General features: G+C 40.2%; 1 protein-coding gene across 1 annotated transcript in view; it reads right to left on the minus strand.

Moving 5' to 3' along the window:
• Window positions 1–4,347: 4,347 nt before the first annotated feature.
• The window catches only part of m1ap (meiosis 1 associated protein), a 66,003-nt gene continuing 53,022 nt past the window's right edge, over window positions 4,348–17,328 (minus strand). Inside the window, exons 9-10 of the mRNA XM_060919557.1 lie at window positions 6,378–6,560; window positions 4,348–5,475 (exon numbers count right to left, since the gene is read on the minus strand). Coding sequence (XP_060775540.1) covers window positions 5,314–5,475; window positions 6,378–6,560 — 345 coding nt within the window. The 3' untranslated portion in view covers window positions 4,348–5,313. The remainder of the gene's footprint in view (window positions 5,476–6,377; window positions 6,561–17,328) is intronic.

Here is a 17,328-nt window from a genome sequence, read left to right on the forward strand (position 1 = left end):
TGCTGGCTAAGTTAATCGGTGTCTGCCTGGCTCTATCTGAAGGTACAGGCTGTTCCTAGTCCTGTTTTTTTTTTCTCTCATTCACCCCTTCACTCTTTCCTTTTCATTCTCCCCTCCTCTGTGTTTTCTTCCACTGTCTGAAAGTATTTCTTCAATGACCACCCTCTTGGCCTGCCAGAATCTGATCTATTCATCACATTGTGCTGCATTTTTAACATGCTGCTTTCTTTAGCTAAAAAGCAGGCAGTACCATGCCCATATTTCTTGGAGATTTAAAAAAAAAAACCCCTCAAAAACATTTTGGTCCATTCTATAAAAGTACCAAATGACTCCCTTGAAATTAGTCTGTGCTTACTGAAAGTATTACATATACCTCTTTTTGCTTCCTATAAATATTCCCAGCAAAAGTTGACATGTTTTTGTGAGCTGTTTGTCAGGAGATGTTTTTGAGAGAGGACTATATTAGTGCAGGGGCTTCAAAGTTTGGGAGAATAGCAGGGTACAAATAATTTACAGCAGGGTGCAAAATGGTAAAATGTCTGCCAGCGGCAGACATAATGCACGCAAAGCGTGCAGGGATAGATAGATAGATAGATAGATAGATAGATAGATAGATAGATAGATAGATAGATAGATAGATAGATAGATATGCAAGTACGAATTTTTCATGGGGCGGGATGGTTTGGAACAGGCCATCTAAAATTGGGATAACATTTACCCGGGACGGGTATTTGAGGCGGGTCGTCTAGCTTAAGCGTGATTAGCGTTGTTACGCATGCCAGTGTTTCCCACAGAAATTTTGGAGACTATGGAGGAGGCGCGGGGGTTGTTTAAAATTGAGTGATATGTTAAATATTAAGTTATTACTGAAAAACTATTGATTAAAAAAACAGACACTGAGAAATGGTCCTATAAACAACTTTACCAATATAAAAGATTACCAGGACTACAAAAATGCAGAAAAATAGGCTTTACTTATCCAAATGCACCTGTTGGTTCAAAAGTTAAAGTGCAGAGAACCTCACAGCACAACATGAAGTTACCTTAAAATATAATATAAATGCCTCAGCTTTCATGTAAGAAAAAAAAACTATTAATACTAGTACTGTGTGCAGGCAGTTTCTCCTGAAGACTAAATTAAACAATAATTATACACTAATAAAATAAATGGCTCAGGCTTCATAGAAGAAAAAAACAATTTGAACAGAATCTCACAGTATGATGCTGAAGCTGCCTAAACAGTGGAGAATAAAATACCATTTTGGCAAAAATGTTGGCATCCATTAATTTCTTGTATTAAGTAAAAAAATATGTTGCCAGATACTGCTGACGTTTTACAGCCCAAAATATGTTCAAAACCCGCCAAAATGCACTTAAAACCGCCCAAATTGGGCGGGAAAACGCGCAATCTGGCAACACAGGCGGCAGTAATGGCTGCACTCGTGTCGAGGATGTAAACACAGTTGATGCAGCAATGGACATACATGACATAGTGGATGTAATTTACATTCACAACTTTTTTTGCTGTCAGAAATATTTAATATTAAATTTTGTGACTCGACTGACAATAGCCGGCGGCATAACAAGCCATAGCCGGCGATTTGCTGCCGGTGACCGGCTACTTTTGAGACCGCTGTTAGTGGTGATCATTCATTCATATTTAGTAACCTGATCAGGGTCACAGTGGCTTCCACCGGAGCCTATCCCGGGAACACTGGGCATGAGGCGGGAATACAACCTGGTCATGCCATGCACATTCACACACTAAAGGTAATATAGCATAGCCAATCCATCAACTGGCACGTTTCTGGGAGGTGCAAAGAGAACTCACGCGGGGACACACAGTAACCTGAGCTCAGAGTCGAACTGGGAACCCTGGAGCTGTGGAGTCATTAAGGTGCCATTAAAGTCATTACAATTCCCAATCCTTTTAGCCACATTTTTAAAAGTACCACAAAAGCAAAGTTAACACGTGGCCATACTGTGACCATAATAACATGTATATATAATTTCCTATAGCTTAAGACATATCTTGGTTCTGTTATTCCATTTGGATCAAATAAATATGTTGGCATTTTTTAAAACCAGCTAACTCGGATTGCTTTTTTTTTTTAAATTAGAGGCCAGAAGTATAAGAGTGCGTCATTGTGACCAAAAATAACTGTCTCCACAATTCCCTTGGGAAATGAAAGTACAATACCTTCTGCCATCTTTGCATATGTTAGAAAAACAAGATATCTAACCACACATGCTTTCAGTAATGTTAAATTAGTGACCTTTTTCAATGGCATTAGCATCAATATTGGCATTTCCCAGTCTATAAAAAGGGTTGCACAGGGGATGTATTTCTCCTCTTCTTTGACTTCTCCTTTCTAGAATGTACAGTTTCTGTTTTCATTCCACCCCCTTCTGTATGCCTGAATAACCGTAAGGAGGGTTTAAAAAAAAAAAAAAAAAAACAGAAGTGTGCCCTTGCTCTCTGAATTGTACTGCAGAAGTACATGAAAATGGTTATCGTAGTCAAATTATATTTTGAATATTAAACTGTTTCTAATCTTTTATTTCAACTCGGATATTTAATTGACTCCATATGGTTATTAATTTGTAAATAAAACATATCGCACATGGCATGATGGACACTGGTGAGGGACAACGATGGTGACAAAAATGCTTGAGAAACAGTAATCATAAATCTAGAGCCTGAGCGTTAACTTGGTCACGAATGAGTTACTATAAATCACTGTGTTTGCCCTAGTCAACGACTTGCTTCATAAAGAACTAAATAAACCTTATATAACAATAGTCAAGATATGTAGAGGGTTCATATTACACATATTTTGTAATAAGCCATCGTCGTGATAGGACATTCTGCAAGTGAAAACAGGAAAGCTGGAAAACCTACTTCATGAAAAATCTATGTTACTGCCAGAAACTAATCATTCCTATTTATGGAAACGGGATCAGTCTTTCTAGTCCCTGCCAGACCCTGTCTCTGCTTTCCACACACATCATGACAAAATGTTCTTTGTAGATGAACTATGCAGGACTGTTTGTGTGAAAGTTAAACAAAACTGCGCAGACCGGGGCAAAATTCCATCAACACACATATTTACTGGCTTTGAAATATTAGGTATTAAACAAGTTACATTCAGATAATAATATTACTCTTTAATGAAAACAAAACAAACTGAACGGCAACTAGTATCAAGAAAGAAGCATTAATGCACTGACATCCTTTCCTTAATGCTGTGGTATGCGAGAGGAAGCTCTTTATTGTAAGGCAACAGATTCTTAAAATCAAACACATTTGCATGCCTGTTGTTCATGTGGCTAGACATATTGTCTCAATTTCTGCGAGTGCTTCGTAAAATTTGTTGAACTTCGTCTATGGGGGAAAAGGTTGCGTGGACTTCAATTTGGAGTCTAAATAACACTTCACAGACGTTACAAATCCACATGCTATCTGGCCCAGGAGAGAACATGTGCTCACGCCATTAGGTAGACTCAGATGTGAAAGAACTCCGGGCAAAACCTTCAAGTAATACAATCAGAAAATCCCTCCTTTTAAACGTTGAAATCCTTTTTAAAATAATATATGGAACAGGAAACCAATAACAAGAACATTTTTAAAAAAATGCTTCTCATTTGCGATGGGTTTTGCATAATGTCTAACCCCAAAATGAGGTCATAGTGACATTGGTGTAGGCGGCGCTGAGTGGGTGGAATAGCGGAAATGTTAATGAAGCAGCACTGATGGGCCTCAGTCAGACAGTGGCATTGAGTAATGCCATGGCCTTGACACCACTTCAGTTCCAGAAATCTTTTCACTCCCTTTTGTACCCTCAAAACTACAATGCTACATAGCATTACACTAAAGAATCTCTCTCTCACAACTGAACATAGTTCTCTCTCGTTTTCAGCACAACACGCTCTCATTGTGGCTTCAGGCTGAATTTCTCTTCAGCTGCGTTGTGTGTGTGTGTGTTGTAGTGCAGGATGGAGCTGAATGCAACTACAACATGATATGCTCTTATGTACCGCTTAGCAAATATATATATATATATATATATATATATATATATATATATATATATACTCACACATACACATACATATGTGTGTGTATATAGATTTTTGTGTATGTGTAATATATATAATATACATACACGTGTATATATCCATCCATTATCTGTAGCCGCAGGCAAGCTGGAGCCTATCCCAGCTGACTACGGGCGAAAGGCGGGGTACACCAGGTCATCACAGGGCTGACACATAGACACAGACAACCATTCACACTCACATTCACACCTACGCTCAATTTAGAGTCACCAGTTAACCTAACCTGCATGTCTTTGGACTGTGGGGGAAACCGGAGCACCCGGAGGAAACCCACGCGGACACGGGGAGAACATGCAAACTCCGCACAGAAAGGCCCTCGCCAGCCGCGGGGCTCGAACCCGGACCTTCTTCCTGTGAGGTAACAGTGCTAACCACTACACCACCGTGCCACCCCTGTGTGTGTGTCTCTCTCTCCCTCTATATACATCATACTAATTAAGTACTGTGAGAACTGTCAGCATTTTAAGCAACGAAACTGCTTATTGTGTTCTGACCATCTAAGGCCAAAATAGGGGTGTTAACAGGGTTTATTGTTTTTTTTTCTTCCTTATTCTTTTTGTGAAGAATGAGGCATTTTATCTGTTCTAATGTTTAACAGCTGTAGACGCATAAACGGCTGGCGTGTACCGCAGTGTAATGTTGCCATATTATCCTCTAATAGCTCATAGTGAGTGGAACAAACCCTGTCCAGTCCCTGACTCATTACAAATTGTTGTGTTTAGGAATTGTTTCGAATTATTAATAGACTGTCTTGTCTGCAGTACTGATTTGATCTTGAAACTTATTAAAATGTCTGTATATGGATTAGACATAGAGTTGCCTGCTAAGCACTAAATGATGGGGCCTAGTGAATAGTGAATGACGACAAATATCTAGCATTAAAACTTGGCTTCAGCTACTTCTGTAAATTAGTCTGTTCTTATCTGAAGATATCTTGTGCTGCTACCGTATTTGCATAGAGTTAGTTTCTGTACATACTAAAAACCACCACCACCAACAACAAAAAAAACCCAGCTCGGTTTAGAACTGGACGTGTTCCGGGCTATAAATATAAGTTTGGGTCTGCAGTGCACTGTGGTGTGGTGTGTCAGTTTATACTAATGTAGGCCAGTTTTATATAAATATACACTAACCAAAAACACAACCAAGGTGAGAACAGTCTGCCTAGAATGGTAAGACACCAAACTTTCACTCTCAGATCGTCATCAGACGACTGTTCTCCACATCACTGTCCACTAAGCAAACGGATGGGCCATGAGGTCGTGAGCAGCTCAGGGTCAGAGGGGGGCGGGACATCTTGGCTGGTGGTGCAGAGGACAGTGGAGCGACCATGGCCCTGACACGACCTTGCTGCAACTATATACAAGAAGAAAAGACACGTTCGCCTCATAAATAAATTCCATTGTATTAATAATGGGCTAGTGGTGGCAGTTAATTTATACAAGCTCATGATAAAACTGCTGTCGGGACTGTATACCTGGCAAGACTCCGAACGACCACATAATTGTGTAAGCCAGGGTGAGTACGGTATGTACTAATGCATAATACTGTATTATATAACACAGTTGTATTAATTTACTCTCTAGTTAGGTTAAAGAATTACTACAGGTGCTTCTAACTTGATCTCTGTTTACCTCTACATAGTATGAGCAATCGCTCTGGACAAGAAAGATAACACATTTCCCGATACTAAAAAAAGAACAGAAACCTGCTTACTCAAAACTTGCTCTAAAGGAAGCTTATAAACCTTTACCTAAAATAGAAAGCTTTCGTGAATTCTTTAGACAAAATGTATCGCTAAATCAAGCTCTGAATCTTTTGTCTTTTCAGAGGGAAGAATTTGTCCTTATGCGTTACTAATGCAGGTTGTGTGTTGTGTTACTGGCACAAGGATACCAGAAAGCTTTAGGGAAATCATAACGGAGTACTGTACATTTTAATTTATTGTTCCGGGGTTGGAAATTTGCCTGCCGAGCCATTGCTTGTTGTGTTTATGGACTTCGACATAGAGTATAACTGAGTTTCAAGTCAACAGGGTTTCAGGTTGTTTTCATACGAATTGCTGAAGGTCTTGTTTCTTCTAATTGCACGTATGCTACAGATGTACAGTAGACAGAGATCAGTTTACGCACACTGTACAGTTTTCCAAATAATGGTGTGAATATTTAAACCTGTAAGGAAAAGGATATGAGTCGGTCCATGTTGAGATTAAACTTCAGAGAGCACTTCTCAGTGTTTAATTCTTGAGTGCGTCTGACCTGCCGAGGTGTGGAGCCCTCTGCTGGTCGGTGTGTGTCTCTACGTTGGCCTCGTGCTTGGTTCTGAGAGCGAGAGCCGTAGGAGCGAGAGAGCAGGCCTCTCATCCTCAGGTATGGGTAGAGATTACAGCCCAGACAAAGAGGGTTAAACACAGGCTCTGTCTCCAGCTGCTCCAAACACCTCTGGGACAAAATGAATAAACACTGCATGTATTTTGCAAAATCCACATTAGATTTTGATAAATTAGGGCTCTATGTTTGGTAGTTATGATATTATCATGTGGACAGAATACAAAGAATATGAAATTAAAAAAAAAAAAAAAGTCTTGACGGGGTGTTCGAGGAAGGTACGAGCAAACAAAAAAGAAACGATAGTGAAGGCTTTGTTGAAGACGTTGCTATCATAAATCAGTGAATAATCACATCCTGACATGTAACAGCACTGTGTTTGACAGATTCAGAAAATGCTCTTCACTAAACCGTAAGATTTTTGTACACATCAAAGTCTGTCACAGAAGAGGAAATGACACATGCAGGAACAGGATGTTGGAACCCAAAAAGGATAGTACTTTATGAGTCATTGACCATCATAACTAGAGGGAAGAACACTAAACAATTATATTAAGCACTACACCCAGCAACGTACAGCACAGACATCAGGAAAGCTCACAGAACTAACCACTGAAGGTCACAGTGCTTCCCTGAAAAGACAAATTATGCAAAATGGTTGATTTACACTGAAATGTTCCCCAAAATAGACATGGCATGACACATTTTTATTCTGTCAGTGTGTTATAATTGAGATGTTTTATAGTGTAACACATTAACTACGGAGGTGTAGTGGTTAGCGCTGTCGCCTCACAGCAAGATGGTCCGGGTTCGAGCCCCGGGGCCGGCGAGGGCCTTTCTGTGCGGAGTTTGCATGTTCTCCCCGTGTCCGCGTGGGTTTCCTCCGGGTGCTCCGGTTTCCCCCACAGTCCAAAGACATGCAGGTTAGGTTAACTGGTGACTCTAAATTGAGCGTAGGTGTGAATGTGAGTGTGAATGGTTGTCTGTGTCTATGTGTCAGCCCTGTGATGACCTGGCGACTTGTCCAGGGTGTACCCCGCCTTTCGCCCGTAGTCAGCTGGGATGGGCTCCAGCTTGCCTGCGACCCTGTAGAACAGGATAAAGCGGCTACAGATAATGAGATGAGACATTAACTGCGATTAGAATTAATAGGCTACTATGAACTTGTTTAGAGATTCAGTGTTGTATACTGGCAAATAATGTACAATATATTATTTCACAGGTCTACGGCGTTTATTGTAAGATAACCAAACTAGCTTGCTCGCCTCATCAGGTTCGACTTTCTAATGAGTGTTTTGTTTACTGTAGCTGTGAACTATGCAATTAAAAGAATAAGCTACAAATTCCTGACCTTGTATGGAAGTTGAACGTGTGTGTGTCTGTGTGTTTATGTGAATAAGTGATGTCATTTTTTAACTTGAGTAATATTTCAGTTCACCAATTTTAGTATATTTGATTTCTAGCCATTGTTAAGTAACCTTAAAGTGCATATCCTGGACCAAGTTCGTTTTTTTTTTTATCTGAAAGAATGTCCCTTTACACACTCATCCAGGAGGGTAATTTTGCACAAGGCCATCTGTCTACAGCAGAAAAAAATAAAATAACAAAACGCGTCTGGAAAAATCCCAAGGGAGTCTGGAGCCAGATTCGTGACGTCACCTGCGGAAGCGCCAGCAGGCTGCGCGAGCTTTGCACGGTTTCAGTGCACAGCCTGTGTAGACCAAGCGCTCCCATTTCTCTCCCATTGTCCGGTCTTTTGGAAAACGATGAGTACTAATCCCATCAAGATTGGTGTTGCTACACCCTCCTACGATACATCTGTTAACCATTTTAATAATTACGTGATAACGTTGAAGAAATTTGCAGAAAACCACCAGGTCGTTTTCTCATAAACAAACCAGCGCTGACGTAGGATTCAGAGGGAGGCGTCCCGCATGCGACGTCACGAAAATCAACGTTTGCCGGGAAATCCAAATGGCAAGTTTTTTCAGAGGCGGACCAATTCGCCTCAAATGGCTTGATTTCAACTGAATTTTTCTGGTATTGCGCAAGGTAAAAAAATTGCGCAAAATGTGACAGATATTTGACCAAAGTTTAATATAAAATAGGAGAATTACATTGATCTTGCTCCTGAATTTACCAAAGACGTGCCCTTTTAGGCTCACTCACAACCCACTGTACGTGCTACTACAGGTGGTCTACGGTAAAAAATTTGCCAATACCGTGCTTGAGACTTGCGCGACACTTGCATGTGTTCAGCGCTGTAGAAGGTCGCAGACTGGCCGTGGAGACTTTTGGTCCTGCACATGCAAATTCTACAGGTCTTGCGAAAAATCAAGAATGCATACACTACGTACGGAACCCGTACTCCTTTTGTACGCCTGAACCAAGTCAGCAGCGCGGCTAGTAGGGGCTTTGCGATGACAATAAGACGCATGAGTGACGGTCATTGTATGAGTGACATGCCTCAGAAGTACTACACAAGTACTCCACACTTACTATTTGTGCGGCCCCCAAGACAGAAGTACATCTCACTTTCTGCCCCATGTGTGGCGTGCACGCAGCGCATGCAACCCGTACACGACACATGGGGCAAGACTCTGGGTATATATATTTGGGAGGAACCAAGGAACCGATCGTGTAACATGTAGCATTGTCGAAGGGAAGAAGATGGCTGTCGCCATACCGCCGCAACGACTAAGGGAGTTGGACCCTTATAGGCAGATGATAGAAGCTGAGGAGCAGCACGAAGCAATAGATGCAGAATGCTGCAGACACGCTGATTTTATACCCACTCCTGGCTTGTGTTGCACGCAAGTCATGAGTGATTGTCATGTGCTAATCACGTGCGTCACACATGCTTCACAAGTGTGGCCCGTACTCCTAGTGCAGGAAACTGGTAAAATGCAAGTCACACACACTCCACGCTCACTGAACACATGCGTCAGATATACACTTTCCACGGGCTAATGGCACAATTTTTCCCACGCCTCGAGGAAGTCAGGCGTGCAGCCTGTACTTGACAAATACTTTGCCTGTACTCCTTCCCCAAACTTTCCCCTGGGTGCACCGCGACCCTGCGGCACGGCTGCAAGCTACCAAACCCTGCGACCCGTGCGTGTCCAAAACACTTACGGCGGGTTGTGAGTATGGCATTAGTTTAGTACAATGGACAAACTGCATTAATAAACATGAGTAAAAATGAGTCCTAATCTCATTTCAAACCAATTTGCATGTGGAATTAAGCTACCCAGTGGTGATTTGGTTTTTAAAAAAAATAAAACGTTGCAATCACTGTTCAGACAGCTAACTGTGGTTTACAATAGATCTCACTCATGGACCCAGGTTTGTCTTCAACTTGATTAAACTGGGCATGCCTTCTGACAACACTGTCCAGTGCGAGCCTGAAGATGTGTCACTGCTGCTATCAGAATGTTAATACGCAGATATGAAAACACCTGAACGCATCCGAATCAAATTTATGTTTAATAAGAGTAGATATACCTTTTCTACTTAACATGTCTATGCTACTTGAATATATATATATATATATATATATATATATATATATATATATATATATAAAATGTTATTTCCCAGCTGGGAGGTCTGTATGGTGAAATACCGTGACCGAGGTCTTGAAAGTACTGAGAGAGGCCCTCTGGGCCGAGGTCAGTATTCAAGGCCGAGGTCACGGTATTTCACCATACGGACCGACCTTAAGCTGGTAAATAATATATTTATTTTTTTCTTTACCAAATTCTAACAGAAAATGAGAGCGCCCGAAAGGGAAAACCGAGCCGAGCCGCCATTTTGAATCCTCATTCACGGCTGTAATGCAAATTGCTTCCTCCTCGGTATACAAGTGCACTTCCATGGCAGGAAAGAAACTACATTTTGCCGCCTATGTCGTCCCCTATTTATACAAATAGGAGTCATTTAGGATTCAGCCATGTTTCTGCTCGACCAAAGTTATACAGTATTATGACCTTCACATTGCATAAATAAAGCCATTTGGTGAAACTTTGAAGAAGAGATTGTACTGGTTTAAAGTTTTTACCTAATGTAGTATTATGTATTCGGATAACATGGTCCAAAATGGGCCTCATTAACTAATGAGATCAAACTGTTAGCAAGTTAGAGGTTTTTAGCTTTCTCCTGAAATGTTTTTTATTTCTTCTTCCTCAGGGTAGTAAGACTCGCTTTCGCTGTGAACACTGTCGTTATCGCTGTCCATGCTGTAAAATTAATGCTATTCTCCTGAGAAATGCTGGCAAAAATTTATAAGATTTTTGATAATCTTATAAATAAATCTTATAAAAAAGATAAATGTTGACAAAAAAATGCTACTATGTTTGTTGTTGTGAACGAGCGAGTCGCCAGAGGTCCGTAACCGGGGTCCGTACCGTAGGACACGGATCCGCTCGCCAGCTAATCAGAGCGCAGGATTTGGACCACGAAAAAATAAATAGAGGATATTACACGGTTACACGAAGATATGAAGTTTATCTTCAGGTGGTGAATGTATATATCATGAGTGAGTGAAACGAAGAAGTGATATATTTTTCAAAACGAGAAGATAAACTTCATATTTTCACACCACTGTGTAATGTTCTTTATATTATACAGACATCCACAAAAGACATGCAATTTAATCAAAAGAATTTTAATTCTGAATTGGTTTGCCATTTTGACAGTGCACGTCAAGTCAGCGGGAAAACACTGGGCGTGACATCATCAGAGTGAAATATCGGAAATTATTATACATACGGGCCACTTTTTTCGATGGAATGAAAACATGTATTCTATTCCCTTCTAGTGGGTTTATTGATGGCATGCAATATTGTTATCATATCGCTTATCCTCCATGTATTACGCCACTCTCCCCAATGGAGAATGAACGTGCAATATTTTTATAATATTGCACGTTGTCACCGCGAGTTGGCCTAGTGGTTAGCGTGTCCGCCTCTTGACCGGGAGATCGCAAGTTCTACTCGCAGTTGGGTCATACCCAAGACCATTATAAAAATGGTACCTACTGCCATCTGGCAAGGCATGCTGCAATACAGATGCGAGTAGGGAAGTCAAACTCTTGTGGTTACCAGAGGACTAGCCCTCTACTGTAACCCTAGCTGTATAGAAACAGAGATCAGCGCCGCACCCATGCACCTCAAAAGACCTGGTTAGTACTGGGACAGGAGACTGCCTGGGAAGACCAGATCTTGGCATGGAAGGGACTTTAACTTGACTTGACTGCACGTTGTCAAGACAACACGATGTCACACACTGGAGCTCGTGCGAAGACCCAATGACAAAACTTTTCTGCTGCGCATGCGCACAATCATTTCTTTGTCGGCTGGGAACGAGAGGAGACGAGGCTAATCCAGTGCTACTGCAAGGATTAGCTATGCTATAATTAAGCACTAAGTAAATAAACTAAAAACTGAAACCAAAGACGCGCTGAACACCCGACAGGCTACCAAAACTTCATTATATATTCTTCATGCATATTTACAAGAGAAAAACAAACCAACAGACATCGAAAAACTGGAAAAGAGACACATCGGAGATGTAAAACTTACTGTGACAATTTGTAAACAAACCTGGCCGCCAGGTTTGCTTCGTTAAAATCAGAAGATTTTGAGAGAATTTTGACTGCCAGGTCACTCCGTTGTGTGTTGTTGTCGAGGTTGATTTTAAAAGTAACTAAGTAAGTTACATCAGGGAATTAATACTTAAGTCTGAGTGAAAATGCTGTGGTGACTGTGCGTGGAAGAAGAGCCTTGGGACAGAAACCTTAGTTTCTCGGTCGTTAGCCTGTGCCACGGGTGAACACTACAGCGGCTGTAGGTGACTTCACTGCTGCACTAATGAACCCTACACCAGCTGGAAGGTGACTTCACTGCCGCGCTAACTTGCAGGTAAGCTAGCGTTGGCCTGCGAGAATGCTGATATGAAGAGAGTGTGTACAGTGGTGCTTGAAAGTTTGTGAACCCTTTAGAATTTTCTATATTTCTGCATAAATATGACCTAAAACATCATCAGATTTTCACACAAGTCCTAAAAGTAGATAAAGAGAACCCAGTTACACAAATGAGACAAAAATATTATACTTGGTCATTTATTTATTGAGGAAAATGATCCAATATTACATATCTGTGAGTGGCAAAAGTATGTGAACCTTTGCTTTCAGTATCTGGTGTGACCCCCTTGTGCAGCAATAACTGCAACTAAACGTTTCCGGTAACTGTTGATCAGTCCTGCACACTGGCTTGGAGGAATTTTAGCCCATTCCTCCATACAGAACAGCTTCAACTCTGGGATGTTGGTGGGTTTCCTCACATGAACTGCTCGCTTCAGGTCCTTCCACAACATTTCCAATTGATTAAGGTCAGGACTTTGACTTGGCCATTCCAAAACATTAACTTTATTCTTCTTTAACCATTCTTTGGTAGAACGACTTGTGTGCTTAGGGTCGTTGTCTTGCTGCATGACCCACCTTCTCTTGAGATTCAGTTCATGGACAGATGTCCTGACATTTTCCTTTAGAATTCGCTGGTATAATTCAGAATTCATTGTTCCATCAATGATGGCAAGCCGTCCTGGCCCAGATGCAGCAAAACAGGCCCAAACCATGATACTACCACCACCATGTTTCACAGATGGGATAAGGTTCTTATGCTGGAATGCAGTGTTTTCCTTTCTCCAAACATAACGCTTCTCATTTAAACCAAAAAGTTCTATTTTGGTCTCATCCATCCACAAAACATTTTTCCAATAGCGTTCTGGCTTGTCCACATGATCTTTAGCAAACTGCAGACGAGCAGCAATGTTCTTTTTGGAGAGCAGTGGCTTTCTCCTTGCAACCCTGCCATGCACACCATTGTTGTTCAGTGTTCTCCTGATGGTGGACTCATGAACATTAACATTAGCCAATGTGAGAGAGGCCTTCAGTTGCTTAGAAGTTACCCTGGGGTCCTTTGTGACCTTGCTGACTATTACACGCCTTGCTCTTGGAGTGATCTTTGTTGGTCGACCACTCCTGGGGAGGGTAACAGTGGTCTTGAATTTCCTCCATTTGTACACAATCTGACTGACTGTGGATTGGTGGAGTCCAAACTCTTTAGAGATGGTTTTGTAACCTCTTCCAGCCTGATGAGCATCAACAACACTTTTTCTGAGGTCCTCAGAAATCTCCTTTGTTCGTGCCATGACACACTTCCACAAACATGTGTTGTGAAGATCAGAGTTTGATAGATCCCTGTTCTTTAAATAAAACAGGGTGCCCACTCACACCTGATTGTCATCCCATTGATTGAAAACACCTGACTCTAATTTCACCTTCAAATTAACTGCTAATCCTAGAGGTTCACATACTTTTGCCACTCACAGATATGTAATATTGGATCATTTTCCTCAATAAATAAATGGCCAAGTATAATATTTTTGTTTCATTTGTTTAACTGGGTTCTCTTTATCTACTTTTAGGACTTGTGTGAAAATCTGATGATGTTTTAGGTCATATTTATGCAGAAATATAGAAAATTCTAAAGGGTTCACAAACTTTCAAGCACCACTGTATGTATAATAATAATAATAATAATAATAATAATAATAATATTGGCTGACTTTTTTTGTTGTCTATCAAATATATCCAATTCAGCTAGCATGACATTGAACTCATCTTTGACTCGTTCAATATCATGCTAGCTGAATGAAATATATCTGATATACCACTTAAAGCCAGTAAATATTATTTAATTATTATACATACAGGACACTTTTCCGATGGAATAAAAACATGTATTCTGTTCCCTTATAGCGGGTTTCATTCATTTGGTTCGATAGCATGCAATATTGTTATCATATCGCTTATCCTATGTGTTTTACGTCACTCTACCCAAGGGAGAATGAGCGTTGAATATGGTTTACAATATTGCATGGTGGTCAAGAGAACATGACATCACATGTCAGAGACGTAAAACTTCTGTGCTAGCGAGCGACTGTGACAATTTGTAAACAAACATGGCCACCAGGTTTGCTTCATTAAATACGGAAGATTTTGAGAGAATTTTGAAAGAGAAAGACACGCTGAACACCAGAAAGGAATGTGTATCTGTAATAATAATAATAATAATATTGGCTGGCTTTTTTTCGTGGTATATCAGATATATTCCATTCAGCTAGCATATTCAATGCTCGAAAAACCTCATGTCCGATCATCCGAGACGACTAAAGTCTGTGCAAAGACGAGTAAAACTTTAATGGTAATCGTCCGATCGGACGACAAAAGTTCGTGCTGGCAACCTAAGCAACACAGGCACACAGGCGCTAAGAGAGCAGGGAACCAGTCTAAAGTAGCTCATCTCGTTTCACAGGAAATGCGTTAAAAAGTTTTTTTCATCAATATGACAATATATAAAAGTACAAAAAATATTTTGAGGAACTCATTCAAATTTCTTTGTTTTTGGTTATAATTCGTCGAAGTATGCGTGTGTTCGAGTGTACTGGAAAAGCTCAGTTCAGAGGGGTCCATGTAATGACGTAATTATACAAACTGGCTAAGGGCAACGAGGGTCAAGGACATCGTGTGCCAGCAGCGCGGTTGAAGCGGCAGGTGTCAAACTTGGAACTTTTATATCATGATTGGAGTTAATAATAAACGATATCACTGAATAATGTTCCGTACCACTAACTAGTATATTACAATTTTTTTTTATTGTTTTTGATGGTTTCATATATTTCGTAATGATGATATTTTTATTTTCTAAATATTTATCAACATACTGCCATTGTGGCACGGGAGCCTGTGATTGGTGGACAGCCGACAAAGGGTGTCTCCCATTGGTTGTAAATCGTGACATAAAAATCGTAAACACATACGGGACCCGCTGATTGGCTGTTCACATACTGAAGCCAAGCGGAGATGTCTGGCGTCTGTTGCTGTTGTCCGAAGAAAACTACAGCTAAAAAAAAAGCTCTACTACCGGATTACTTGGACAACCTTAGTCAGAAAGAAGCGAAGGATAGATATACACAGAAATGAGAGTTTATTAGCGGTTATGATCCGTACAAAATTCCTCGAAACGACTGGAGTGATGGTGCAGATTTGTGGCCTAGCATTAGTGTTAGCTACACGTTAGAATATACATTCTTTTTCCTGAAAAGTCCAGACACGGAAGAACAGTTTTAAAAAACTACAGAAGCAAGAAAACCTTCTTTGTGTAAAGACTTTTCCCCGACATCAGCTTTTGGGAACAGAATGTTGTGAAAGCCAAAGCGTTTACTCTCAAAGGGCTTTGACTTGAACTGTGGGCTAGATGGTATCCCCACCCCTCCGTGTCTCATCAACCCCAAGGACATGTAGTTACACAGCTATCTGCACTATCATTTATACAGTGATGCTTATTATTGTTAAAACAATATCTGAAGTGTTATTATTTGTAAAATAAAATATATTGCTCTAAACTTTCAAACAATATTGTAAGATTTTATTTTAATTTTATCTAATAGTGGATGGTATAATAATTATGAACACTAACAGAATCAGCACATTTCAGTTGTAGCTATAGTCAAACAGTAATTATAATCATTCTTGTAACAATAATTTCAATAAACGGTTAATGTTCAGTTCCCTTTTCATTAATTCTTGATTCAAAGGCACAGCTGAGTCACACAGGTTGATCAGTGTGTAACGGACAATAACAATTTTATCCAAAATAGTTTTTTTCTGCCTGAGTTGATTTATTTCCATTTCACAAGTGTGCAGCTGTTGTAAAGTTCAGTGTGTGTGTGTGTGTGTGTGTGTAGAACTCTCTTGAACTGTAGGTTCATTACTACACTCTGGTTCCACGGTGCCATTTTGCACAGGACTGTGTTCCTCTGATAACAGAAACAAAGCTCCAGCATGATTATTATACTCATTCAAAACTCTCCACAGCTTAATATACCATAAATTATTCATTCCTCTGCTACTAGAACTTCTTTCTGAATGTGTCTGCATATATTGGTGTTATGGTTTTGTGGATTTATAATAATTATGCTTCTTCACCTATTTAAAAAAAACAAAAAAACTGCATTCTGTCCTCTCCAAAATAAAATAAAGCTCTGGGCAAGTGGAATTGTTTTTCAGACAAGTATGTTTTGGGTGCTGCTTGCCTATTGGGCAAGTAAGGCTGGGAGATTTTTTTCAAGGACTGATACCGAACTCGTTTTCGACTCCTTCAATATCATGCTAGCTGAATGGAATATATCTGATATACCACGAAAAAAAGCCAATATTAATGAAATAAATACACTACCGTTCAAAAGTTTGGGGTCACTTTGAAATGTCCTTATTTTTGAAAGAAAAGCACTGTTCTTTTCAATGAAGATCGCTTTAAACTAATCAGAAATCCACTCTATACATTGCTAATGTGCTAAATGACTATTCTAGCTGCAAATGTGTGGTTTTTGGTGCAATATCTCCATAGGTGTATAGAGGCCCATTTCCAGCAACTCTCACTCCAGTGTTCTAATGGTACAATGTGTTTGCTCATTGCCTCAGAAGGCTAATGGATGATTAGAAAACCCTTGTACAATCATGTTAGCACAGCTGAAAACAGTTGAGCTCTTTAGAGAAGCTATAAAACTGACCTTCCTTTGAGCAGATTGAGTTTCTGGAGCATCACATTTGTGGGGTCGATTAAATGCTCAAAATGGCCAGAAAAATGGCTTGACTATATTTTCTATTCATTTTACAACTTATGGTGGGAAATAAAAGTGTGACTTTTCATGGAAAACACAAAATTGTCTGGGTGACCCCAAACTTTTGAACGGTAGTGTACTTCATATATTTCCCAAACTGTGAGGGTTTTGGCTGGGACCAGGGGGTCTTGACACT

This window comes from Neoarius graeffei, chromosome 1 (assembly GCF_027579695.1).
Source record: "Neoarius graeffei isolate fNeoGra1 chromosome 1, fNeoGra1.pri, whole genome shotgun sequence".
NCBI lineage: Eukaryota > Metazoa > Chordata > Actinopteri > Siluriformes > Ariidae > Neoarius > Neoarius graeffei.